This window comes from Babylonia areolata, chromosome 5, assembly GCF_041734735.1.
Source record: "Babylonia areolata isolate BAREFJ2019XMU chromosome 5, ASM4173473v1, whole genome shotgun sequence".
NCBI lineage: Eukaryota > Metazoa > Mollusca > Gastropoda > Neogastropoda > Buccinidae > Babylonia > Babylonia areolata.
The window spans coordinates 21,136,029-21,164,028 of NC_134880.1; the positions used below are offsets into that span (position 1 = coordinate 21,136,029).

At 39.4% G+C, this 28,000-nt stretch overlaps 1 protein-coding gene across 2 annotated transcripts; it reads right to left on the bottom strand.

The window, feature by feature from the left end:
* Nucleotides 1-267: 267 nt before the first annotated feature.
* LOC143282413 (uncharacterized) lies at nucleotides 268-27,999 on the bottom strand. Of its 2 annotated transcripts, none has more exons than XM_076588046.1 (13): nucleotides 27,966-27,999; nucleotides 24,686-24,932; nucleotides 22,958-23,496; nucleotides 21,218-21,350; nucleotides 19,366-19,593; nucleotides 18,440-18,555; nucleotides 16,545-16,662; nucleotides 14,567-14,871; nucleotides 12,726-12,885; nucleotides 6,133-6,329; nucleotides 3,854-3,981; nucleotides 1,391-1,454; nucleotides 268-696 (listed from the first exon to the last, which is right to left on the bottom strand). In XM_076588046.1, exons 2-13 carry the CDS (start codon nucleotides 24,843-24,845, stop codon nucleotides 598-600), a joined length of 2,247 nt encoding a protein of 748 aa, XP_076444161.1. In that variant the 5' UTR covers nucleotides 24,846-24,932; nucleotides 27,966-27,999; the 3' UTR covers nucleotides 268-597. The 2 variants fall into 2 exon arrangements, with proteins under 2 accessions (XP_076444161.1, XP_076444160.1); XM_076588045.1 differs by lacking the exon at nucleotides 27,966-27,999 and adding an exon at nucleotides 26,128-26,307.
* Between the last annotated feature and the right edge of the window lies 1 nt (nucleotide 28,000).

Consider the following 28,000-nt stretch of genomic DNA (forward strand, 5'->3'; position numbering starts at 1 on the left):
GTTATTATTACAAAAATACAAACATAACTAGCAATTACTACCTTGAAAAAAAAAGGTGTATGTAAGGTAACATGGTGGTGGAAAAACAGTCATACTCATAATAGCCATTTTCTGTATGAGAGAAGGTAGGAACTGCAACCCACAAACACAGAGAAGGGGAAGAAACTGACAGGTCTGTACGTATGGAAGGACATCCACAACAAAAGATAATCATACACTGTCATCAACTTAAAAAAAAAAAAAAAACCCCCCAAAAAAAAACCACCACCATTTTATCAATCAAAATATCATTTATCTATTAGCATCAAGATATCATTCAACTATCAGTATTGAAAGAATAATTCATCTATCAATATAAAAAAAAAATCATTTTAAGATAGCCAACATGTGGAGCAAAATATCATTTTTCTATGAGCATTCAAAAATAACATTTATCCGTGAGCATTTGTAAAATATCATTTATCGTACCAATCAACACTGAAAAAAAAAAAAAAAAAAATTCAGACTATCAACATGTGGAGAAAGGCAGTGAAGTTATCACCCTTGTTATTATGCCACAGGGAGACCCCAGCAGGGGGCTGGTCAGGGTCGGAGCAGTCAGGGTAGGCTGTCGATGGCGTCACTGAAATGCATCAGGTCCATGAGTGAGGTCAGTCCTAGGTCTTGCTTCAGGTAGGTGAAGAAAAACTCAGGAGCCTGTCAGAAAGAAAAGAAAAAGAAATGACACACTTACACATACACGCTTAAACACACAAACACATACTCACTCCTCCCACCCCCACCACTCCTAACCTGCACCCCGCCTGGTCACACACACACACACACAAGAGTTAAGAGAAATGCCTCCAACAAAGACGGTGTACATAATTATGTTTATTAGCCCACAATTTCAATCAATCCCATGATTTCTCTCACTTTGTGAGAAATCGTGGAATTGTGAGGAAGTGCAGTCGTTCCCCTCCCTTGTTTTCTCTCGACTGTGAGAAATTGTAGGGGGCACACCCATACCTTCTCACAAAGTGTGAAAAAGCCCCCCCCCCACCCCCCCTGCCCCCCCGATTTCTCGCAACTGAGATTAAACGTGTGAGGAGAATGACCACACTTCCTCACAATGCCATGATTTTTCTCAAGTAAGAGAAATCGCGAAAAATTGTGAAAAATCGTGGGCTCCCCATCCCCAGTAAGAAAGAAAATTTTAACAATCACAGCGAAAGTTGCACATTTTGCATATAGTCCTTGAAAATGCATCAGTCAATGTAACATCCACTTACTGAGGGTTTTTTTGGTTTTGTTTTTTTGTTTTGGTTGTTTTTTAAATTTTTTATTTGCCCTTTTTGTTTGTGACCCAGGATCCATAACTGTTCAGAATTTTTCACACACACACACTCACCCTCTGGCTCAGTTTCTGCAGGAACTTTATGTTTTCTCCTGAAAGGCTTTGTAGCTTCTGACACCTGCAAAAAAAAAAAAAAAAAAAAAAAAAAAAATATCTGCAAATTCCTGTTCACCAAAGAAAAATAGGTGAGGAATTTGGATTGAAACATAGTCCTTCTTGGGGTCAGTTAAGATCCGGATCCACTATCTGAATGTGACTTTTGGCCATTAAATTGTGCACTGTTTATTGTATCATAGGGAATGGTTTAGGGTGTTACAGCATGGCATGATATGGCATGGTGTGGTATGGCATGGTACGCTATGCTATGCTATGGGTTAGGATAGGCTGGGGTTTACTATACTGCACTGTACTGCACTGCACTGCACTGCACTGTGCTGTTGTGTGCTGCTCTATGCTGCATTGCACTGTACTGTGCTTTGCTGTGTTGTGCTGCAGTTTTTTGTCCTGTGCTGCACTGTATTGTGCAGCATCGGCTTACTGTACTGTACTGTACTGTACTGCCTGACCGTTCTGAGTTGTACTATCCTCCTATTGCACCGCACCACTTTGCATTGTTGTACTGTACTGCACATCATTTGATTATGTTGTACTGTACTGCACAGCATTGCATTATGTTGTACTGTACTGTACAGCATTGCAACATGTTGTACTGTACTGCACAGCATTGCATTATGTTGTACTGCACTGCACATCATTGCATTATGTTGTACCGTACTACATATCATTGCAATATGTTGTACATATCATTGCAACATGTTGTACTGTACTGCACAGCATTGCAACATGTTGTATTATACTGCACAGCATTGCAACATGTTGTACTGTACTGCACAGCATTGCAACATGTTGTACTGTACTGCACAGCATTGCAACATGTTGTACTGTACTGCACATCATTGCATTATGTTGTACCATACTACATATCATTGCAATATGTTGTACATATCATTGAAACATGTTGTACTGTACTGCACAGCATTGCATTATGTTGTATTATACTGCACAGCATTGCAACATGTTGTACTGTACTGCACAGTATTGCATTATGTTGTATTATACTGCACAGCATTGCAACATGTTGTACTGTACTGCACAACATTGCAACATGTTGTACTGTACTGCACAGCATTGCAACATGTTGTACTGTACTGCACAGCATTGCAACATGTTGTACTGCACTGCATATCATTGCATTATGTTGTATTGCACTGCACCACTTTGCATTGTTGTACTGTACTGCACATCATTGCATTATGTTGTACTGTTCTGCACACCATTTGATTATGTTGTACTGTACTGCACATCATTGGATTATGTTGTACTGTACTGCACAGCATTGCATTGTTGTACTGTACTGCACACCATTTGATTATGTTGTACTGTACTGCACAACATTGCAACATGTTGTACTGTACTGCACAGCATTGCATTATGTTGTACTGTACTAAACATCATTGCAACATGTTGTACTGTACTACACATTATTGCAACATGTTGTACTGCACTGCACATCACTGCACAATGTTGTACTGTACTGCACATCATTGCATTATGTTGTATTGCACTGCACCACTTTGCATTGTTGTACTGTACTGCACACCACTGCACAATGTTGTACTGCACTGCACATCACTGCACAATGTTGTACTGTACTGCACATCATTGCATTATGTTGTACTGTACTTCACAGCATTGCAACATGTTGTACTGTACTGCACATCATTGCAATGTTGTACTGTACTGCACATAATTGCAGTGTTGTACTGTACTGCACATCATTGCACTGTTGTACTGTACTGCACAGCATTGCATTGTTGTACTGTACTGCACAGCATTGCAACATGTTGTACTGTACTGCACAGCATTGCAACATGTTGTACTGTACTGCACAGCATTGCAACATGTTGTACTGTACTGCACAGCATTGCATTGTTGTACTGTTGTACTGTACTGCACAGCATTGCATTGTTGTACTGTACTGCACAGCATTGCAAGATGTTGTACTGTACTGCACAGCATTGCAACATTTGTACTGTACTGCACATCATTGCATTATGTTGTACTGTACTGCACAGCATTGCATTGTTGTACTGTACTGCACAGCACTGCATATTCTGTACTGCACATCTTTGCATTATGTTGCACATTACTGCATTATGTTGTACTTTACTGCACAGTGTTGCAACATATTGTACTATAATACACAGCACTGCAACATGTTGTACTGTACTGTACAGCGTTGCACCAGGCTTCTTGTACCACATCGTACTGAACAGACAGACTTCTTCACTGCAGAAACAACACATTTTTTGTTCCTATACACATTGTACATCAAACAAATCTGCAACTTGTAAGCACTGATCACATCCAGTAACATTAATTCCTGAGCAAATGCCTGATATCAAATAAACCAAATCAAGCAACGACCATGAAAGAAAAAAAAAAATCAACACTTACCCGCCAAGCTGATGTTTGTTGAGCCAGTTGTGCACGTCCTCCTGGGACCAAGAACTGACAGTCTTAATGGTCTTTGGGGGGGTGCTGGCAACAGGCGCAACTGTCTCTGCTCTGACTGGTCCGTCAACCTGTGAAAAACCCACAACACACTCTAACCATCAGAAATGTCTCACGCTGCACAAGATATCTGATTTTATTCTGATTACTGTTTCGTGCTGCACAAAGTATATATACTTTTCCCCCTAATGGAAATCTGAAACATTTCTCCCACATAACCAGTCTGTCATGTTGCATAAGGTATATATATATATATATACTTTTGTCCTGCAAGAAAATCTAAAACATTCTCCCACATAACCAGTTTTTCATGTTTAACAAAGTTTTTGATACTCTTGCCCTCAATGGAAATTTGAAATTTGAAATTCTCCCACACAATGAATCAGTCTGTCAAGCTGCACAAGGTATACATATTTTTGCCCCATATGAAAATCTGAAACATCCTCCCACAATATCAGTCTGTCATGCTGTACAAAGTATAGATACTATTACCCTAAATGACAACCAGAATATTCTCCAATATGATCAATCTGTCATGTTGCACAAGTTATTCATACACTTTTACCCTGAATGGAAATCTGAAACATTCTTCCCTATAATTGGTCAGGCATGTTGCACAAGTTTGATAATTTTGCCCCAAATGAAAATCTGCAACTTTCTCCACCACAGTCAATGTCAACCTGTGAAAACCCAATACACTTTACTGTTATAACCAGCTATGTTGCACAAGTGTAACCTAAACACAAACATAATTATTCATAATATACAAAATTATCTAAAAACACATAATACCAAAGCAAAAAAACCTAAAAACAGACAAAGAACAACAAAAAAACAGCGAGCAACTCATATGTTCTAGGTGTGAAAAAGAATGCAGCAAAGTAAGAATGTACTATTGTGTTTCTTAGTCTGTTTGCAGATCTGTAGGATGACCTTAAAAAATCTATAACAAAAAAAGAAAACGAAAAGCCTGATCATATCCTGAAAAAGACAACAACAAGAAATAGAAAAAAAAACAACAAAAAAACCTCAAAGGAAAACACAACAGCAAGAAAACGAGAAAGGCAGAAACAAATAGAGCAACAGAAAAGAGGAAACAGATATTGCCACAGAATTTCGAGAAGATGGGCATACTATAGATACTGTAAATTACAATAAAGAAGACTGCATAATTCTGCAAGGAAAAGAAGCTGTCCTTAAGTTTCACACATACAAAATCAGTAACCATTATCACAAAACTGCACAATAAACAACATGATCACCACCACTTTCTCACATACCCATACTGTCATTTTCCTTTCCAGGTGCTTTTTGTCCCCTCAAGTTTTACGGATGAATAGTTTTCTCCCTTGCTTTTTCCCCCACAGACGATCCATTTGTTAGGGTTAGGAAAAAAATCACAAAAAATACAAAACATAAAGTAATGGAATGAAACTCATTGTACTTGACCCACTGACCCCTCTCCTCACATTGTGTGAATGCCATCCCCTCTCTGTCTTCACTGCTCTCAGAAGCTAAGTTGCTGTCAGTGTCTTCTTGCTGGTACCTTTCTTCACTGCCGATACTTTATTCAACAGCTTCATCATCCTAGTCGATGTCGAAACCTTCAGTTTGAAGCATTTCATTCACTTCAGCAGCAGTAAAAGCTGCGGTCGTGATCTAGTTTGCTCCAAAAATTTCCACTTGCATCGCCTGCAACGCCATTTTCAATACGTACGCAGATTAGCTTGTCATGTGGGGTGCTGAACTTGCTGGCGAGTGTGTTGTTATGGAAGCTTATGAAGAAACTTTCCATTCGACCCTTGACACATTTGCAATGCCCGGTGTAGCTGCGACTGTTATGCTGCCCCATGAAGAAAATGAAAATTTTTTAATAGTCGAAAAGGCTATAGCGTTCCGACGTCTGGAACGCTGCCTTACGTCAGGAATGCTATAGTGTTCCATACTCCGGAGTGAGTTCAAAGTGTATTCTCTAAGGAAGGGGAGGAACAAGCATTAGACATTTGTCCTGGTCCAAGAAAAAGAGAGCAGCAGCAGCAGCATGGGCATTCCAAAGATTCCACCACCTTCACCGCAGTGACCAACATGACCATAATTGCCATCACAAACACGCTGACACACACATACACACACACACAAACACTCAGACCGCACACACACACACTCAGACCACACACACACAGAACACACACACACACACACTCTCTCCACGTTCCACTCACTTCTGAAGATCCCCCCCGACCTCTCTGTCCCAGCTCCTTCACCAGTTCCTCCAGCTTTTTCTCATAGGGGTACTTGCCAGAGAAGTCAAAGAACAGCTTGGAGCCTCTCAGAATACCCAGCCATCCATCCGGTTTGTAGTTCCGTTCCATCAGAAGGGGAATGATTGGTTTGTGAAGGGCAAAGGCATACTCAGCCTCTGAAAGAAAAGAAAAAAAAAGAAAGAAAAACAACAACAACAACAATAAAAACAAGAGAGGCAAGGCCTTCAAGACTCACTTGTGATAAATTAAGTCCTGTAGCATTAATTACAGAGTAATTTCCCTTTTTTACTATCTGCACCAAAACGTTTGCAAAATAAATAAAATTTCCATGCTTAGCAAAAGAAGTTCCTGTTTGAACAAAAAATGATAATAATGACTCCTCTTGTTGTTATGTCAGAATAAGAGGTCAAAGTGCCAAGTTTAGAGGATACAAAAAATATAAATATAACAGTAAAAGCAGTTTGCATATAATTAGGCTTCTTTTTAAAAAAAAATTTTTGTGCCCATCCCAGAGGTGCAATATTGTTTTAAACAAGATGACTGGAAAGAACTGAATTTTTCCTATTTTTATGCCAAATTTGGTGTCAACTGACAAAGTATTTGCAGAGAAAATGTCCATGTTAAAGTTTACCACGGACACACACACACACGGACACACACACACACACAGAGACAACCGAACACCGGGTTAAAACATAGACTCACTTTGTTTACACAAGTGAATCAAAAATCAGATCATCGTAGATGTGCGCCAGGAACATGCAATTTTAACCCCTGGACTGGTGAACCCTGATGAAATGAGAACAGTGTGACATGCCTCTGAAGCAGTACAATCACTAATTTTTATGTATTCCTGATGTGCTGTCTCTCTGCTGAACAGTACAGTTCAGTTCAGTTTCTCAAGGAGGCATCACTGCAGACTAATCCATGTATGCCACACCACATCAGTGGAGTGATGGCCTAGAGGTACCGCATCCGCCTAGGAAGCGAGAGAATCTGAGAGTGCTGGTTCGAATCACAGCTTAGCCGCCGATATTTTCTCCCCCTTCCATTAGACCTTGAGTGGTGGTCTGGACGCTAGTCATTCGGATGAGACGATAAACCGAGGTCCCGTGTGCAGCATGCACTTAGCGCACGTAAAAGAACCCACGACAACAAAAGGATTGTTCCTGGGAAAATTCTGTAGAAAAATCCACTTCGATAGGAAAAACAAATAAAACTACACACAGGAAAAACAAAAATACAAAAAAATGGGTGGCGCTGTAGTGTAGCGACGCGCTCTCCCTGGGGAGAGCTGCCCGAATTTCACACAAGAGAAATCTGTTGTGATAAAAAAAGAAATACAAATACAAATACACATCCGCTAAGCAGGTGGCTGACCTGCAGCAGCGTGACCCAACGTGTTTAGTCAGTCCTTGAGGGAAAAATAAATATATAACCAAAACAAAATGAAATGAAATAAAAACAAAATAAAATAATCTAAAAAATGAAATAAAATAAATAAATAAAAATGATGATATCAATAATAATAATAATAATAGCAACATCAATAATAATAATAATAATTGTACTAGGACTAAAGAAAAAACTACTGATAATTATGAAAGTGAATTAAATTACAGTGCTGGGAAAGATATGCAGATGGCAATAAAAAGGTTCAGGTAAAAACATGAAAGAAAACGGGCCAAGCTCAGTGAACCCCTTTCATGTGCATCCACGCACGCACACTCACTGTGAAAATGCTCACTCACAAACACACACACACAAACACACATTGAACAAAGGAAATACAATGCCAAGAGGAAGCAGACCAAACAAAGAAAGGTGACCGACACCCTGACAGTGATGTAAACCTAAATCTTTTTTCTTTTTTTTTTCTCCCTTGCAGAGAAGGTAATATTTGTCAAGAAACATGTAATCACATTTCACATTTGGGTAAACAATATAGCAAAATACATTGTTTGATTCCAACAAAAACAGTGAAGCATTACACTGTAGAATCTACTTCTAGGAAAGTACATAAACACTGACCATCGCTTCACTGACGTTATATCATTCATCCAACTGCTAGGTTTATTTTGTTTTTGCCTATCCCCTATCCCAACAAACGCACATCCAGTGAGACAGATACACACAGACACTCTATAACGTATAATCCCTCGGTCAATATACCACAAAAATAGCAACATAATCTCCTTCTGAGGCATCGAGGAAACACCAAGAATAATCCAGTTTAATATAGATTCCTAAAACGTACAAGCATAACCTCGAAGAAAAAACAACAAAAACAACAGTATTATCAAAAAGTCAAAACATGTTACATAATATGGTAACTCACTCGGGACGACAAGTTTTCTCCCTTGCTTTTCCCCACAGATGGCCCATTTGTAAGGGTTTGGAAAAAAAAATTACAAAAAATACAAAATACTGTGTAAGAAAATGAAACTTTCAGAACTGGTTTATTACGTGTTGAGCTATTACATATAAAAAAAATCAAATTTTTTCATCTTATTTTTACAATTTTGCCATATGTAGAAAATACTGTCAATTTTTCACCCCAATTACCATACCCATGCTCGCTTTCTGCATTAAATTTGCTTTCTTCTTCGTCATCATCCACCTCTTCAATGTCCGACCCTTCAGTTTGTAGCATTTCAAGTACTTCGGCAACCCTAAAACATTGCCGTCACTGCCTTGTTCGCTTCACAACATTCTGAGAAGAGGCCGCTTTGCTAACAGGCTGGCACGCGAGCAGACAACCGGTCAGTGACTTTGTCAGCGTGTGTGCGAGACAGGCCACACATCCCAGACTAACCAATCATACTGTTCGATTGTGGAGTCAGTGACTCAGAATAGCGCACTCTGCTTGGCTAATCACAAAATCACGTGTACAGCGCATGATAGAATTTAACTTTCGGAGAATGCTATTCCATTCCTTCGTCCGAAACCGAATACGTTTTGTGTAAGAATGCGTGAGCATTCCTTCGTCCGGAAAGAGTTTCTTTTAAGTTACACGATACAAGCACACTCATATGCAGCAGTTGAGCGGTTGAAGGACAACAAGATTCTAGTAGGATGTGGAAGGATTATTCCCAAAACAAGACAAGTAAGCAAATGTGTTCATAAAACTGCATTCGAATAATACTTATCAAGCGCCACTTGCGCCCCAAATACAAATCAGTATTCTGCACTTGGGTGAGAGGTGAACAAGCAAGTCTATAAAACTGCATTCAGATCAGACTTAGACGGGCGCAACAGCCGAGTGGTTAAAGTGTTGGACTTTCAATCTGAGGGTCTCGGGTTCGAATCTCCGTAACGGCGCCTGGTGGGTAAAGGGTGGAGATTTTTCCGATCTCCCAGGTCAACATATGTGCAGACCTGCTAGTGCCTGAACCCCCTTCGTGTGTATACGCAAGCAGAAGATCAAATATGCATGTTAAAGAACCTGTAATCCATGTCAGCGTTTGGTGGGTTATGGAAACAAGAACATACCCAGCATGCACACCCCCGAAAACGGAGTACGGTTGCCTACATGGCAGGGTAAAAATGGTCATACCCGTAAAATCCCACTCGTGTAATATGTGAGTGAACGTGGGAGTTGCAGACCACGAACGAAGAAGAAGAAGAAGAAGAAGATCAGACTTATCACGTGCCATTTGCGCAGCAGTTACATATCTGTATTCTGCACTGGGGATGGTACTTACAGCAGTTACCTGCACTGCTGTTGCAAATATCTATTTTATAGCTGGGACTGTACAGCAGTTTTGTATACTGCGTTGTAGTTCATTCATATCAGTTTTACATGTGCCACTTCTTCTACAGTACGTCTGGGATTTACATCTGAAGATGCTATCTGTTTTAGAACGAAAATTGTTTATACATTATTTACCTATTCAAATTTGTAAGTTTGCAGGTAACAACATTTATCAAGTTATCATCTGTGAGGTTACCTTGCAAGCCAAAAAGTTACATGCATTTCAGTGGTTACTTGTTCTTCAAATCCATTTGAATTCATGGCGTTTATGAATAGCATGGCAGCAGCTATCTTATTTACAATTATAATTGCAAGAGAACTCTAAAAAGAAAAGTTACCCATTCCAACTAAATCTTTGAGATATTCTTCTCAATTTAGAATTTTTTATATCAATATTATCATCTTTTCTAGATATTTGCCATACACTTTTCTGTTTAAGCAGTAATTAGTAGTTGATAATCGATAATCTCAGTGTGTGTGTGTGTGTGTGTGTGTGTGTGTGTATACTTGCATGCATTTTCTTTGTGTTTGTGTGTGTGCGTGTGTGTGCGTGTGTGTGTTGTGTGTTGTGTGTGTGTGTGTGTGTTACAATTTTTTTGTGATTTTACAGTTTAAGATGTATGAACATATTTTTTTTCCCCTTAGAATTATCATGGCATGGATTTTCCTGCCAGCATCAGTTGCTGAGGCCCACTCCTTGGTATGATTCAAGAGGGAGCTTAGCATCCTATCTTTTCTAAATCCTCAGAGTAGAGACCATGGGTCAAAGTAGCGGTAAATGACCGGCTAGAGCCGCGCTAAATGGGATGATCCCCCACGGCGTGCTTTGCTAGCTGGAGAGGTCTGGCCTAGATATTGTGAAATAAAGGTACGTCGTCTACCCCACCTGTCCTCCCGCTCACCCCTCCCCCCTTCCTCATCCCCCCCCCCCCTTCCTCATCCCCCCCTTTTTTTTAAAACTCACTTGTGTAAACAATGTGAGTCTATGTAATAACTTGGAGTTCAGTTGAAGGTGTGTGTGTGTGTGTGTGTGTGTGTGGGGGGGGGGTATACTTTAACATTGTCATTTTCTTTGGAAATACTTTGTCTACCAATACCAATTTTGGAATTATCATTGTAAGAGAAAAAATCTTCACAGTCATACTGATAATAGATTGTAAGTTTCTTTTGTTGAGGATCTGAATCCAAAAAATAACAATGTATGGTTTGGTTTGAAGACAGCCTGACCTTGTTTTTTCTTTTTTGCTGCCCCATCATTTGCACCGTTTTAGTGGCATTACTCCCACGCCACTCATTCCAAGTGCCCCATACACAGCCACACCTGAGTTCGTCTGTCTCAGTCCCAGCAGTCCTCAGGGAACCATCGATGTTAGGTCACCAGAAGGCTACACACCAGAGGAGATCCTGCACTACTGATGAATCACTTTGGTGGCGTTTGGTAGTGCCTGTTCTGATTTAACGTACATAGGACACTACCTACAAAGCCCCCTACTGATGACGATAATGGCTTAGTTGCGGAGCCAGACTGAGTGAGCATCTCCTCCAGAGTGGCCTGACCACGTTTTTCTTGTTCGCAATTAAAAGAAAAGAAATATAAATTCTGGACAGAATACATACAGTGACACTAATGACACCATCAACATGATTACTGAATATGAATATTTTAAACTGGACATTGAATTAATCAGAATGAACATGAAAAAGAAATCTGAATGGACAGCGTTGTAGACTTCTGTCAGCTTGTTGAACATGCAGATCTGGAAAAAAAAAAAAAAAAAAAAAAGGCTACATGTTGCGGTGTGCCTGAGGCGATGGCAACCTGTCCTTTACTGTGGACTTAAAAAGAATTTCTTAAAAGATCAAGATTTACCAAACTGATATGATTTAAATGGCACTACCACCTGAAATACAATAATCGATTTATGATGCAAACAAAAAGCATACGTTTACATATCAATTTTTGAACGTCATTAGTTGGCAAGCTTTAGCGCAGTAAGTCCACTCTTGAACTCAGTGTGCTTTATTTCAACCTACTAATAGACTCTTTTTGTTCCTTTCCACCCTGAAGCTTTGTATTATTAAATACAGAACACATTTTAACTTTTCTTTCTTTCTTTTTTTTTTTTTTGTTTTGTTTACTTGATAAAATGTGTATCACAAGTGAGTCTTGAGTTGAAGGCCTTGCTTCTCTTGTTCTTTTAAGTGCCTTGCACACATACACCCAAGTCACTTGAATGTCTAGGCAAGATGGTGTGACTAAAAGACTGAAGAATGAAAAAATGTGTTGAAACTAAGTACCTGTTTTACAGTTGGGGCTCTCGTCAGAGTGCTGAGACACACAGAACAGAAGTAGCTAGTCTGAAATCTGGCACTCAGCTTTACACCAATTATATGTTCTATAATTCACATTGTGTTAAACCTGTGACCTGTATAACAGTAGGAATGATCCTTATATGAATTATAACTGTTTTTCATCTGCAAGATCTCACCAGAATGAAATTCAGGACTTTTTCTTTCTGTGTTGATGCAATCTACAGTTTAATAAATACCCGTTTTTATTCAGTAATATCTCATCTATATGAAATTTGTGACTGCTTTAAAAATGATATTTATTTATCTATCTGTCTATCTATATGTATGTATGTAAATACAGAGAGAGAGAGATATTTTATAAGCAGTTAAATGTTCTACACTTTGAATCATCCTAAAATTAAACTGTCCACTTCTACAATTGGAAACTGTGTAAAAAAAAAACCCCTACTTCTGCATCTGCAATCGTCTTCAGAAGAACTCTCACCCGTTCTGCAGTTGGGGCTGTTCTTGTAGCGCTCAGACATACACATCAGGACCGCGTCTGCCTGTTCCACGGCCTCTGCCATGGCCTGCAGTGTGGAACCGGAGATGTTGTCCACGTCCATCCACACACGGAAACCCTGACTCCGAAGGCTGTCCCTGATCTGTGTCCACCATCCAACAGAACAAAGGACTTGCTGACTCTCACAGAAACCTTAATCACATGTTTGCTGACTCTCACAGAAACCTTAATCACATGTTTGCTGACTCTCACAGAAACCTTAATCACATGTTTGCTGACTCTCACGGAAACCTTAATCACATGTTTGCTGACTCTCACGGAAACCTTAATCACATGTTTGCTGACTCTCACAGAAACCTTAATCACATGTTTGCTGACTCTCACAGAAACCTTAATCACATGTTTGCTGACTCACACACACAGAAACCTTAATCACATGTTTGCTGACTCTCACAGAAACCTTAATCACATGTTTGCTGACTCTCACAGAAACCTTAATCACATGTTTGCTGACTCTCTCACACAGAAACCTTAATCACATGTTTGCTGACAACCTTAATCACATGTTTGCTGACTCTCTCACACAGAAACCTTAATCAGATGTTTGCTGACAACCTTAATCACATGTTTGCTGACTCTCTCACACAGAAACCTTAATCACATGTTTGCTGACAACCTTAATCACGTTTGCTGACTCTCACACAGAAACCTTAATCACGTTTTTGCTGACTCTCTCAGAAACTTTAATCGCACGTTTGCTGACTCTCTCAGAAACCTTAATCAAATGTTTGCTGACTCTCACACACAGAAACCTTAATCACATGTTTGCGGGCTCTCACACAGAAACCTTAATCACATGTTTGCTGACTCTCTCACAGAAACCTTAATCACATGTTTGTTGACTCTCACACACAGAAACCTTTATCACATGTCTGCTGACTCTCACACAGAAACCTTAATCACATGTTTGTTGACTCTCACACACAGAAACCTTTATCACATGTCTGCTGACTCACACACAGAAACCTTAATCACATGTTTGCTGACTCTCTCACAGAAACCTTAATCACATGTTTGTTGACTCTCACACACAGAAACCTTTATCACATGTCTGCTGACTCACACACAGAAACCTTAATCACATGTTTGCGGGCTCTCACACAGAAACCTTAATCACATGTTTGCTGACTCTCTCACAGAAACCTTAATCACATGTTTGCTGACTCTCACACAGAAACCTTAATCACATGTTTGTTGACTCTCACACACAGAAACCTTTATCACATGTCTGCTGACTCACACACAGAAACCTTAATCACATGTTTGTCTACTGTTCTGAAACAGAGAGTTAAGCTGCTCAAAAACCTCAGTGATCAGTTTCAGGCTATCATTCTTCCACTTCTTGAAACTATGAGAATAATCATTTGTTCATTTCATTTCCAATGCCAGTTCTGGCCCATCATGGAGGGCCTTGAGGAGAAACTTGCCACAGGCTGCAGACTTCATCACTACAACAATCTTGGTGATACAGCATGGGAAGTGGATCATGGAATCTGGGAGATTTGTTCATGTGTTTGTTCTGAATGTTTGAACCATAGTAGCAGTTGGTGTCTGTCTTTGACCAATCCTTGAATTATCATCACTTGCAAATCGTATCACTTTTATTCCTTTATTTCTCATATGCATGTGCATGCATGCTCGCTCACACAATCATGCACACACACATATATTACCACACACACAAACACACACACACACATGTTCAGACACACACACGTTTTGTTGTGACCAATGACAACATGCGCAACATTCAATTCCTATACCTGAAGCACCATCTTCTGGGAGCCCCACTGGTAGCTGACCATCACGTGACCTTTCCCTTCGAGGTCAGCGCGTGTCGGGATCAAGGGGGCAGGAGGCGGAACTGCACGACCTGGGGGAGGGGGAGGGGGAGGGGGAGAGGCAGAAAGACAAGTGGGAGCAGGAGGGGGAGAGAAACAGACCAAAGAACTACTAGAAGAGGGAGTGGGAGTAAGGCTGGAGAAGGCATGGGGTGGGAATGGGCCACCGAATTCTGGAAGAGGCGGAGCAGGAGGCGGTCCACCTTTCGGATGTCCATCACCTTGCCCTTCATGCCATGCAGTGAGAAAATTATATAATTATATATATAAATATATATACAGAGAGAGAGAGAGAGAGAGAGAGAGAGAGAGACAGGATGGGGTTGGGGATGAATGGTGATTTGGAGGAAACCAGGCATATGCAGAGAGAGAGAGAGAGAGAGAGAGAGAGAGAGAGAAAGAGACAGAGACAGACAGACAGAGACAGCGTGAAAAGGCCTGCAGAGGTACTTACTTCTATCACTGTTTAAGCACAAACCTGACAGTGTATTTAACAGTAATTTATGTTCACAAAGCACAACTGTTGAAAGTTTGATTGCATCAATAAGCACCCATCACAGCATCATTTCACAAAGAGTTACCAAAGTAGAATGCGTACGTTGTCTTGATAACAATTCATCTATCCTGGTGATGCCTCTTTATTAATCCGACTGGTAATTATTTGTGCATTCAAAGGCTCATCTCTCACAACACACAGTCTCTCAAGCCAAGAGTCGGCACACATGAACGCAACAAAAGTTGAAATATAAAGCAAAACATAATAAGCTAATAACAACATTTCTTAAAAATTCAAATTAAACATAATTAAAACACAGCAGCTAGATTTATCATGCAGTAAAAGAGATATGTTATAAACCAGTGTGTATTTTAAGAAAACTCTATTTCAGAATACCTACATAAATTCATCATTAAAAAAAATCTTAAATGTCAGGTTCTTTACTAAAATTCTTGCATGCAATAAAAAAAAAAGATCTGCTAAAAATTAACCTGTACATTAAGAAACAGTTTCAAGAACATGAAACCTTTATCCAAACTGTCAGTTTCAAATTCTTTAAAAAAAAAAAAAAATTCAGGATTAACACTTAAAACATAATATCTGACCAAACATGTCAATATCCACCTTTATAAACTCCTGAAACCAGTGTGTGCCTGCAAGTGAGTGTGCATGTGTATGTAAATGACATGCACTTTAAAAGATTTTTTTCTGTGACTTTGACAATTTACTGACAACAGTAACCTCCCCTCCCCTCCACAAATAAGTAATGAATAAGCAAATAAACACATAAATAAAAAAGAAAGATATTTCTTGCCCCTTGCCTTACACAATGAATAAGATGTTGAGACCTAAATGGATCCCCTTTGCAGCAGAATAATTATCCAGTCACCTTTCATCACCACCAAACTATTACAAACAAACAAAACAAAAAAAGTTCCAAATTTCTGGTGTCCCCGCCCCCATACCCCCACCCCCAAAAAGTTTTTCTTTTCTTTTTTTTCTTCTTCTTTTTTTTTTTTTTTTTTCAGGAAAATGTTTTTCTTCTGTGTCTGTCTCTTTGGGGTGAAATGGCTGATGATTTTTTTTTTTTTAGGAAATTGTTTTTCATCTGTGCTGATGATTTTTTTTTTTTTCAGGAAAATCTTTTTCTTCTGTGTCAGTCTCTTTGGGTGGTATGGCTGATGATTTTTTTTATTTATTTTTTTTTTAGGAAAATGTTTTTCTTCTGTGTCTGTCTCTTTGGGTATATTGGCTGATGTGTGAATGTCATTTTATCATCCCTTGTGCAAATCAATTTTTTTTTTTCTATTTCGAACCATCAAAGAGTCCTGAGTCTTTTCATTCAATCATTCATTTACTTATTTACTTTCAAATCAAGAACATTTTGACTGCACACACCCCTACCTTGGTGAACCTTCCGGTCCAGGTTCAGAACCCAGAGGGCACCACTACAGGACTTGGCCACACCCCTGTGACTGCTGTCCTTCAGCTTGTTCAGGAGTTCCATCAGCTCCCAGTCTCTCTGCCCAAACAGTCAACATTCAAGGTTCTTCTTCTTCTTCTTCTTCTGCGTTCGTGGGCTTCAACTCCCACGTTCACTCGTATATACGCGAGTGGGCTTTTTACGTGTATGACCGTTTTTACCCCACCATGTAGGCAGCCATACTCCGCTTTTGGGGGTGTGCATGCTGGGTATGTTCTTGTTTCCATAACCCACTGAACGCCGACATGGATTACAGGATCTTTAACGTGCGTATCTGATCTTATGCTTGCGTATACACACGAAGGGGGTTCAGGCACTGGCAGGTCTGCACATATGTTGACCTGGGAGATCGTAAAAATCTCCACCCTTTACCCACCAGGCGCCGTCACCGTGATTCGAACCCGCGACCCTCAGATCAAAAGTCCAACGCTTTAACCATTCGGCTATGGCGCCCGTCGATTCAAGGTTCTAATTTCCTTCTTTCACCCCTTGTTGGTGAGTATGTGGTGGAGGGTTACGAACAGAAGAACAAATGAACGCGCTGAACATGACAGCAGCTCTAAAGGCCTGGTCGTTATGTTAGGGTTTATTGCAAGGTTGGGCATCTGCTCCTCTTCTTTTTCTTCTTCTTCTTCTTCTTTTTTTTCTTCTTTTTAACAGATGTGTTGTACCTTCCATACACTTTGAAACCTCCTTCAAATTAAAGCAAATACTAATAAGTGAACTGTGTCAACAACACTAACGTGTCAAATATATTGTGTAACTGATGTACACACGGTAGGAGGAAGGCGGCAGAATGATCAAGACGCTTCGCTTATCTGTCAATACAGCGTTCGTGAGGGTTTGGGTTCATTTCATGCTCTTGCCCTTTCTCCCAAGTTTGATTGGGAACAATCAAACTGAGCATCCTGTCATTCGGATGAGATGATCAACTGAAGTCCGATAAGCAAGTATTCATAAATGTAGTCCTATTTCTCTTTTTTTTTTTAACCAAAAAATCATATTAAATGGATCAATACTAAAGCATCAAATAACATTTTAAAAAATCACACACACACACACACACACACACTCAGGCCACTTCCCCCATTCCCAGTTCATCACATCATCACCCCCTTCAAACTTCCAACCAGACTCCCCCACCCACCCACTTTCTATTTATAAATATTTAAGTCTATTATCACTACCATGAAAAGTTATGGAATCAGTCACCAATATAAAGACGTCCATGTAGATCTGTAATGCACACTAAACATAATAATCATAATCATGCACTTTACCCTTCTCTTCAATTCAAAAAATGTATTATCACTCCCATGAAAAGTTGTGAAATCAGTCACCAATATAAAGACGTCCATGTAAATCTGTAGTGCATACTAAACATAATAATCATAATTATGCACTTTACCCTTCTCTTCAATTCAAAAAATGTACATCAAGCATTCTTACTGACTGCTCTTCAGTTTACAAGATGTGATGTTATGACTTACAATGCATACATAACAGTCGCAGTTTGTTCTAACTATTTGTTCAGTGCCAAGCGACTCTCACGACATCTTGTGAAGTCTTCAAGGGAAATAGCCCAACACATCACTGCAATTTTTTTCTGGTGGAAAGGGTGTAGGTATTTGTATACATTAAAGAAACAATGTTTCTATTCTTTGTTTCTCGTTATCTTTCTGATTTGATAAAGTTGTTCTGTTTTTGTGGTTTTTTGTTGTTGTTTTCTCCCCAACCGTTCTTTATTGCTGCTTTTTTTTTTTTTTCATCACATGTAGGAAACTTAAACCAAATAAAAAATTTTAAAAAAACCTACCCCCATCGTTTTCCTGTTTTCTTTATCAAAGGCCAAGTTCCAAATGATCTGGGCGGTTTTCTGCTTTTCCGCTTCACTGCCCGTTTCCAGCATGGGCTTCAGAAGCACCAAGACATCTGGGGAATGAAACAACGATTCGTAATTCATCAAACCAAACAGCATGCGGCAGTAAAGTCGATCGAGTTGAACGGTCGACCTACTGGCTGACGGCTCTTGCGGTCAAGTTGTTCCGGGCTTGGGTCTTGGTTCGGTGAAGGATGCGTTCTTTGAGCAGGCTGAGTCCTGGTTGTCTGCCCAGGTGGGAGGTCCATCTGGCGTTCCAAGGCGGAGCCCTGCCTGGGGCTGAATCTTGGCTGTTTTTCTTGTGTGTGTGATTGTGTGGGGTGGGGGGGGGGGCAGTGGGGGGGGGGGGGGGGGGGGGGGGTTCAGGGGGATGTTTTTTTCTTTTCTATACACTGAAAATGCTTCATTTGTATACTTGAACATGTTCTTTATTTGTATATCAGATTTCCTTTTGTTTTTTGCATACTAAATAAGTACTACATGCTCTTTATTTGATAACTAATATAACGCTTTTTACACACAAAAAAAGTTTTTTCTTTCGAGCATACTTGAAGAAAGATGTGTTTTTTTTGTGTTTTTTTCCCTTTTTTTGTGTGTGCATAATTTGTATTACTTGCACTCACCACACAGATGGCAGAATAGAAGTGACAGCCACATGAAGCCAACAGTGAAAGTGAAAAGCAGACAGACAGAAATACGACATGAAAATGAATAAACAGATAAATAAATAATATCCCCCCACCCCCCTCTCCACCACACCCATGCCCCCTCCCATCCTACCTTCTCAGGGAAGAACAATAACTGTTCTCTCCCTCCTCAAATCTGGGCATTTAATCATTCATTGTGCGTGCTGTTGCGTTTACCTTTTTTCATCAGCAGCTTCTTGTTGTCATCGTTCTGCGCCAGATTGCCCAACCCTTCCAACAGCTCTTCCAGGCTGTACCCACTAGATTCACGGTGATCTTCACTCTCGTATGCAGTGCACATTGTCTCCAGAAAGAAGTCAAAGTCAGAGGCTTCGGCAATCAGCAGGTGGTTCTCGTCTTCGTCAATGATGTAGGAAAGAGCCAGCAGAGTCACCAACTTTATATCTGTCAAAGCGCAAACGCAGAAACTTATATTGGGTAGAAAGATTATTGATAACAGATAACAAGACCAAAAAAAAACCAACAAAAAACAAAAAAAACAAACAACCAACCAACCAAACAAAAACCCACAAAAAATCCCCGCTTGATAACAATACTTCATGCAACCTGCTAAATGTACTTGATTATTTGATTATTCATCTATGTTATAAACTCTCCTTGATTTTGGGGCTTATTTATTGTTGTAACCTACATGTTTATATTTGAAGGTCGTTTTACGTGTTTTTCGTAAAAAATGTTTTATAACGTGTGTGAAATGAAGACTGATGCTGGACGCATGGATATTTGATGCAGCTGAGATTGTGTGCTTCTGAGCATATGCAAATCAGCTGAATGGCTTATGCATGTCTATATTTGTACTATATAGAATTTAACTGCATGCCACCACACCAAGCATCTCCATTTAAGGACAATAAATTATCTTGTGATCTTGTGAAATGATAAAGCATACAAAGGTCATCATTGTGGGACATGACTAACATGCTTCTATATAAGCACTGAAGGAAAACTACAGATTCAGTTTTCAGTTTCTCAAGGAGGTGTCACTGCTAGGCAGATGCTTGACCAACAACATTAACACCAACATGCTGGTCAGGCTTTGTGTGCTTAATAATAATAATAATAATGGTATTCATTTAGTACTGAATCTTGTGCATAGACAAATCAAAGCGCTTTCACACCAGTCATTCACACGCATGCATAACTCTAAAACTGGAGAAACTGAAGACAAGGAGGGGGCAGGAAAGGTAGGCTATTTTGGGAAGAGGTGGGTTTTATGGCCAGACTTGAAAGAGCTGAGTGTGGAGACTTGACGAAGTGAAAGAGAAAGTTCATTCCAATTGCAAGGTCCAGAGACAGAGAAAGAACGGCGTCCAACAGTCAAGAGCTTGAATCTGGGTGTGCGTAAACACATGCTTGCGCATCATATATTTGTGTACCTATCAAAGTGGATTTCTTCTACAAAATTTTACCAGAGGATAACACTTTTGTCGCCATAGGTTCTTTTTCAGTGCACCTAGTGCGTGCTGCACACTGGAGCTTGGTTAATCATCTCATCCAAATAACTAGACACTCAGTTTGACTTTCCAGTGAAACTTGAGAGAAACCACAAGACTGGGATTCAAACCCAGACCCTCACATGCACTGCATTGGCAGATAACTGTCTTATCCATTCTGCCATGCTCCTCTAGAAAATACATAATTTTGTATGAACCATTTGCATGAATTATGTATCTTTGCCTCTTAAAGAGTAACAACACTTCATCTCTTGCTCAATGAATGTAGTAGCAAATTTCTCTTGAAATCATTCAGTGGAAAATTATTTTATCTCACTATCTATGTAGCAAGAGATCAATTAGATCTATGTATCTATATAACATTATATACAAATTCTCTCTCGCACACACACACACACATATATATACATGTACTTTTTTCTCTTTTTTTTTTTTTTGACCTGACAACTTACAATTCCGCATCTTTAATGTCCCTGTTTATTTCAAATGTCGGCAGTTAGACAGATACACATAATATTTGATTTCAGAAAACACTGCAAGTTAACCATGCTTGCCTTTCTCCTCCCTTGCCAGAAATCGAGTCAGCAGCTGAACAGCACCAATGTCCAAGAAAAAGTGCTTCTTTTGCCCACTGCGGGCACAGTTGTAGAGAATTGTGATCGAGACTTCGAACACTGCGCTGTCAGCCTGCATGGGAACATATGAACAAACCGCCTCAGCATGTTGATCATTTCTTTCAGTGTGATAAGTGTTGACAAAACACGCAATGAACAACACACAGGCAGATACTGCAGGCATGTACGTATGCAAAAACATGCTCCAAATCTTTGAAACAGAATACAGAATACTCCACTATCTCAACAAGAGAAATTAATTTGTGGTGTAAAACACACGACAATGCATGAAAATCATAGTCATTCAACATGCATACATAAAATGCTTAGATGTCAACCCAGGGCAACCCATGCATACAATCAATAATCAGAGTACACAACAACAACAAAACAGAAACTGTTAAATGGCAACATAGAGTAAATCATATATATACACATCATCATAGCCAAACACAGGCAATAATTATCACAATTAAAGGACAGGCATTAAATAATATACTAAAAGTGACATAGACATATGATAACGATATGCAATTCAACAGTATTTTGAGTTATGATGTCATATTCCACGTACATACACATTGGCATACAGTTTTAGTCACGAATTTGATTACTAGCTATTGTTGCTTAGGAGCTGAATTGATGTTGTAATAACAGAGCTGCATTTTGGTTCCGTTAAAACAGATTTAATAAAACATCTATAAAAAACTTGAAGTACTTTCAAATTTACTTAGAAGGTGAAACCAAAGGAGTCCAAACACACACACACACACACACACACAATCTTTACCTATCTAAACATATATCTATAAACACACACTCACATGCATGTCCATGCTCACACACACACACACACACACACACACACACACACACACACACACACACACACAAAACCTGCTTGGATTCAGATTTCACACAGATTTATTCAGAACTGAAGAAAATTGTGAAAAAAAAACAAAAACAACTTGAGATAAAAACCTTGAGAAATATATGAGACCTGATGCATGTCCCTAGAGCTTAGATATTAAGTTGCTGTTGCTGTTATTGTTTTTGAAGTAAAGATCTCTCAAAAAACAGATTGTAATAAACACAGTTTTAACATTGGTAAGCCCATGTGGATGAACACTTCCTATTAAGGGAAACAATCCATGCATCCTTAATCACTGCTCTTCAATGTTTTTCTCATCTTTGTCTCTCTCACACACACACCCTTAGCTACCCCCACACATGTATCAATTTGGTTTGTTCATATCTGTGTGTGTGTGTGTGTTGTGTGTGTATGTGTGCTGTTTCGTGCACATTTATTTTGTGCATCTGTGTGTTATTATGTTTTTTCATACATCTCTGTGTGTGTGTGTGTGTGTGTGTGTGTGATCTTCAATTTAACGTCTAGTCACTAGAAGTGTCATTAGATGGTGTGTGTGTGTATGTGTGTGTGCGTGTGTGTGTGTGTGTGTTTTCATAAGTCTGGGTTTTCCTTCATGTGTATTTAAGCACATCCACATATACGTACACACAACTGTTTGTATGTGATCTGCATGTGTCTGCAAATCTGCCCAAACACATCCAGGAGCACATGTATTCAACAACAAAAGAAACCCAACAACAGAAACAAAACAGGGCCCACAAATAGCGGATCATGACAACGCAACTTACTTTCAAAATAATTATACCCACCTCAAAGTTTTCCTCCAGATTCTTCAGATCCTCCTTCAGAAAAGACAGCACACCAGCCTCCAAAAGCCGATCAGCAAACTCTGAGCAATGATCTGTTGCGTTTACCCAAAAGTCTCGCATCACCCTGATTACGCTCAAGGCAGTTTCATGCTTCTCATCCAACTCCTCCTGTAGAAGCTGGTCTGTCAGATGAGTGACGTTCATTCTCTTCAGTTGATCAGCGTATACCTCCACGGTCGTTTTGGCTCCCCCAATCAGTGCCAAGAAGTCAATCAAATCTGCCCCAAAGATGGATGTCGTCGACTCATTCAAGCCATCTATACCGTTGAGCTGGCCCACAAACAGCAAAGGGTCACTCTTAACAGCAAGGTGCATGATATTGACAAGATGACTGAACTCATCCTGAGAGTCTGGATGCTTCGCAGCCAGTGATAATGCTGCTTTGGCATCATCTTCCGGGATGGACAGATAACTCTGGATTTTTTGCTCCACTGTGTTCTTTGGGGTTGATGATCCGTTGTGAATGTTGCTTGCTTTTGCTGAAGAAAACAGCCAAAAAACATAACAAAATACATCAAAATTATTCAAAGTTAAAAGAAAACAACTAACCGTACAGATGTTTATATATATATATATATATATATATATATATATATATATATATATGTATATGTATGTATATATATATATACAGAGAGAGAGAGAGAGATAGAGAGAGAGAGAGAGAACAGCAAGATTAGTTTTATAACACAGTGGTGCTTGAAGGACAGTGGAGAGGAATTTAATGTATTTACTAATTTAGGGCACCACCTACTATGCCCCCTACTGATGACAATAATGGCTTAGTCGCGAAGCCAGACTGAGTGAGCATCTTCTCCATAGGAGAGGCCGCCACCACGTCCCTCCAACAACAGTCCCCCATGAATCTGCCAACACTGAAGTCAGTAATGACCTGGACAAGACTCACCCCATGTATGGAAGTGGATGGTTATCAAAGTCACCATGAGAGCAGGGCATGAAAGGCCACATAATCTGGGGCTTTTCTTTTCTTTCTTTCTTTTTTAATTGATGATGATGAAGAGGAGGAAGAGGAGGAGGAGGAGGATGACAATGCTGCTATTGAGGTCCATTAAGGTTTGGGACTATGTGACAATGCTGTATGTACTCTACGCTTCCCGTACAGAAATCAACTTTGATTATAAAACAAATACACTTGTAGACTGAAAAAGGGGGTGCCTAAGGACTGTGGCAACACACACTCACTAGGGATAGCACATAGAGAAATATGTTGACTAGAAAAGCAATAAAATACAAAACAATGCAATACACAGAAAACTGCAGACTTGCATTGTAGCAGGCATCAGGAGAGGCAAAATTCATTTTGCTGTTCAGTGTGCTGTATCAACTGTTGTTCTAAGTGTTGTGCTGTGTCATGGCACGCTTTGCTGTACCAATCGGTGTCATCAGTCATGTCATGTCTTGGCATGTCACAACCCATAAGATGTGTTGTCATGCCAGCTTTCAGTACATTATGCATAATTCTTTTTCTACACACACACGCGCGCGCGCGCACACACACACACGCACATACCCACATAAAACACACACACACACACACACACAAAACAAATGCACACACACACACACACACATACACTCCAACACAATACACACACACACACACACACACACACACACACACACACACACACACACAGACATAATCACCTTTCTTCATCATTTTGACTTCTGCTTGGTTGCTTTCAGTATCTGCCACACTTCCAGCACAGCCGTCGTCTTCTGCAGGAGATGATGTGGCATGAACACCAGAAGCATTCACAGCATCAGTGATGCACTGTGTAGACTTCTTGCTGGCTCCACATCCCATAATACATCTGCTCACATCACATTCAGTAGCTGCTGCCTATACTTCTGATCCTCAGTGGTCAGAAAGCATGTGGTAACGATGCAGTCTCTGAAGAAAATTAAAAAAAAAAGAAAAAGAAAAAAGAAAGTGAATAATTATAAAAACCACAAACTACTTAAGATTCAGAAATTGCAAAAGTGAGACCGAGTTCTGTATATGTATAGACAGTGTAAAATAAGTGCTGAGTGCATGGATAAATAATCCAGAAATATATTATGTCAGTCATATGTCGATAAAAAAGAAAAAGAAAAAAGATATAGATAGATAAACAGATGAACAGATAGACAGATAGGCAGATAGGTAGATATATAGATCAAATACAATTTCAGTTTGTGAAGATGACTTTATAATCTCAATGGCCACAGCTCTTTTCATTCAATGCCCACATGAAGCATGCAGGAAATAAAGCAAACAGCTAGGCTCTTGCATTGACTGATTATGATATAAAAAACATTTTCTGTATTATTTTTTCTGCATGGCTAAGTCACATCTAGAATACATGGAAAATTAATATTGACATTGTCAGTATGTGCTTAAAAATATTATCAACTGGCTGAACTGCTCGTGCTATCACATGAGAGGGTGAAAACAAGAACAAGTTAAAAGAAAAAAAAAGTTTTTATATACAATCTATCTATGTATCTATATAATTATTATATCTACATATGTGTGTGTGTGTGTGTGTGTGTGTGTGTGTGTGTGTGTGACAGAATATCAGTTACTCAAGCATCAAAACATGTAAATTATTCAAAGAAATAATAACTGTGATAATGAAACATATCTTTGACAGCATATGTATGCAACTTGCAAAATGTGAATATGAATTTTTAATCGAACTCTAAGACTGATTATATATGCACACACACACACACACACACACACACACACACAGAGTTACTATTTTAGTATTTAATCAAATTTCAAATCACTGGCATGCATTTACCCAAACTTCTAAACGCGACTCATGTGAAGCAAAAACTAAATAAATGAATAAATACAGGAATAACTAACGTAATGTTTCTTGCCCTTTCCAAGTTTGATTGGAATTCGACTTGTTTGGTGGGAAATGTGCGCGAATCCTCAATGCATCTAAATGAACGTATTGATCTTATTGAACAAAATCACTAATCTACCTAAACATATTGTCAACGTACGTATTTCAGAGTCTACTACAACAGCAAAGGCGCAATCCAAAACAAACGAACATAACGCAGTAAACAAGTCAAAACAATCGAACACGCACCTGTCTTTTTCAGTTTCTCAATGCTTGTTTTCTTGTTTTTGTCACAACTTGGATATCTTCGTAAGAAACTTCATGAAATCTTTCAATTCCACAATTCTACAATAATAAATCTCTTGTATTTTAGCTATTGTTTGATTTAGGAAAATAAGCAAAATTCCAGCCGATTGTCCGGCGTCAAACTTCCTCCTCTCCATTGAATCCGCGAAAACATAACGTGACAACTTGTAACCGAAACCAGTGCTGCCCTAATGTCTGTCGTGCGTGAAAAAATGTCTTCTACTGTGTGACACTCACGAACCTTTATTAATACGTCCTATTTATGTCCGTTTATGACACTGGATAGGCGTGGTCACTGCACATTTGCATTAATGGCATTCCAGATAACGACTGTTTGACAACAGTTACGTGATTTATTATCAAACGATTTTTAGCATGTGTGGTGCTTTTCGACTGACGTCAGTGACATGACGGTTCAGTTTCAGATTCAATTATCGGAGAGCGGCGTAAAATCACTGAGTGTATCTGGCGCAGATTTTCTTCATGTTATCATACAAGAAGCGTGCAACCGATAATTTATCAGGGGTCAATTGGAAACAAAATCGAACATACCTACAACCGAGGACACTTCAGTAGCCAACCTGTTTTCAGCCTTTATTGTTACTGAACTCATTATAAAATCATCTTACCAGTAAAAACAAGACTCAGAATGTGTCGGAATACTTAAAGTAGTCAGCTATTGGACATTCAGACAAAAACAAAAACAAATAAAAAAACAACAAAAAAAAAAAAAAAAAAAAAAAAACTACAACAAAAATCATTAGTTAACGATGAAGAGTTAAACATCTGTTGGAAAGTGCGAGGAACTAGTGAACTGAACTCTTTTAACACAATCAGTGCAAGAAATACGAGAATATATTATGCGGCGAATTTGTTATTTTTTGTCTACACATGCATACAATATTCCTGGTGTCGTGTGTGTGTGTGTGTGTGTGTGTGTGTGTGTGTGTGTGTGTGTGTGTGTGTGTGTGTGTGCAGTGCGTGCTTAGTTTACATTTATTTTTGTTTATTCTATCATTATTTTTATTCATATAACTTATATCTTTTTATATGATTTAATGATTTATTTATTTATTCATTTTTCTGTTATCATACTATTCCTAAATTACTAATTCATTAGTTTAATGACGTATCTATCTATTTACTTTTAAAAAAAAACAACTTTTTCTTCGTTACTCTTTATTTTCCCCTCAAGACCTAACTAAGTGCAATGGCCGGTCACGCGGCTGACTGTTGGTCAGGCATCTCAGTACGTCGGCTTAGCAGATAGTGCGATGTAGCGTGCCGTATGGACTTGTCCTAACGCTTCAGTGACGCCTCCGTGAATACCTGAACTGAACTGAACCAAACTGCCCCTGACTTACTGTTTGATCCACAATTTCCCACTCGATCTGTTGACCAACCTTTAGACGGGCGCAATAGCCGAGTGGTTAAAGCGTTGGACTGTCAATCTGAGGGTCCCGGGTTCGAATCACGGTGACGGCGCCTGGTGGGTAAAGGGTGGAGATTTTTACGATCTCCCAGGTCAACATATGTGCAGACCTGCTAGTGCCTGAACCCCCTTCGTGTGTATATGCAAGCAGAAGATCAAATACGCACGTTAAAGATCTGTAATCCATGTCAGCGTTCGGTGGGTTATGGAAACAAGAACATACCCAGCATGCATCCCCCCGAAAACGGAGAATGGCTGCCTAGATGGCGGGGTAAAAACGGTCATACACGTAAAAGCCCACTCGTGTGCATACGAGTGAACGCAGAAGAAGAAGAAGAAGAAGACCAACCTTTACTTGCAAACTTTGAAGCGTTCACTTTGCGC

Bases quoted from the DNA above. Each gene is read 5' to 3' on its own strand.
- LOC143282413 (XM_076588046.1), bottom strand. From the start codon at position 24,845: ATGGGATGTGGAGCCAGCAAGAAGTCTACACAGTGCATCACTGATGCT. The intron at 23,497-24,685 runs GTGATTATGTCT...TGTTTTCTTCAG, and splicing joins AGTCAAAATGATGAAGAAAG to CAAAAGCAAGCAACATTCAC. The intron at 21,351-22,957 runs GTGGGTATAATT...GTTCCCATGCAG, and splicing joins ATCTGGAGGAAAACTTTGAG to GCTGACAGCGCAGTGTTCGA.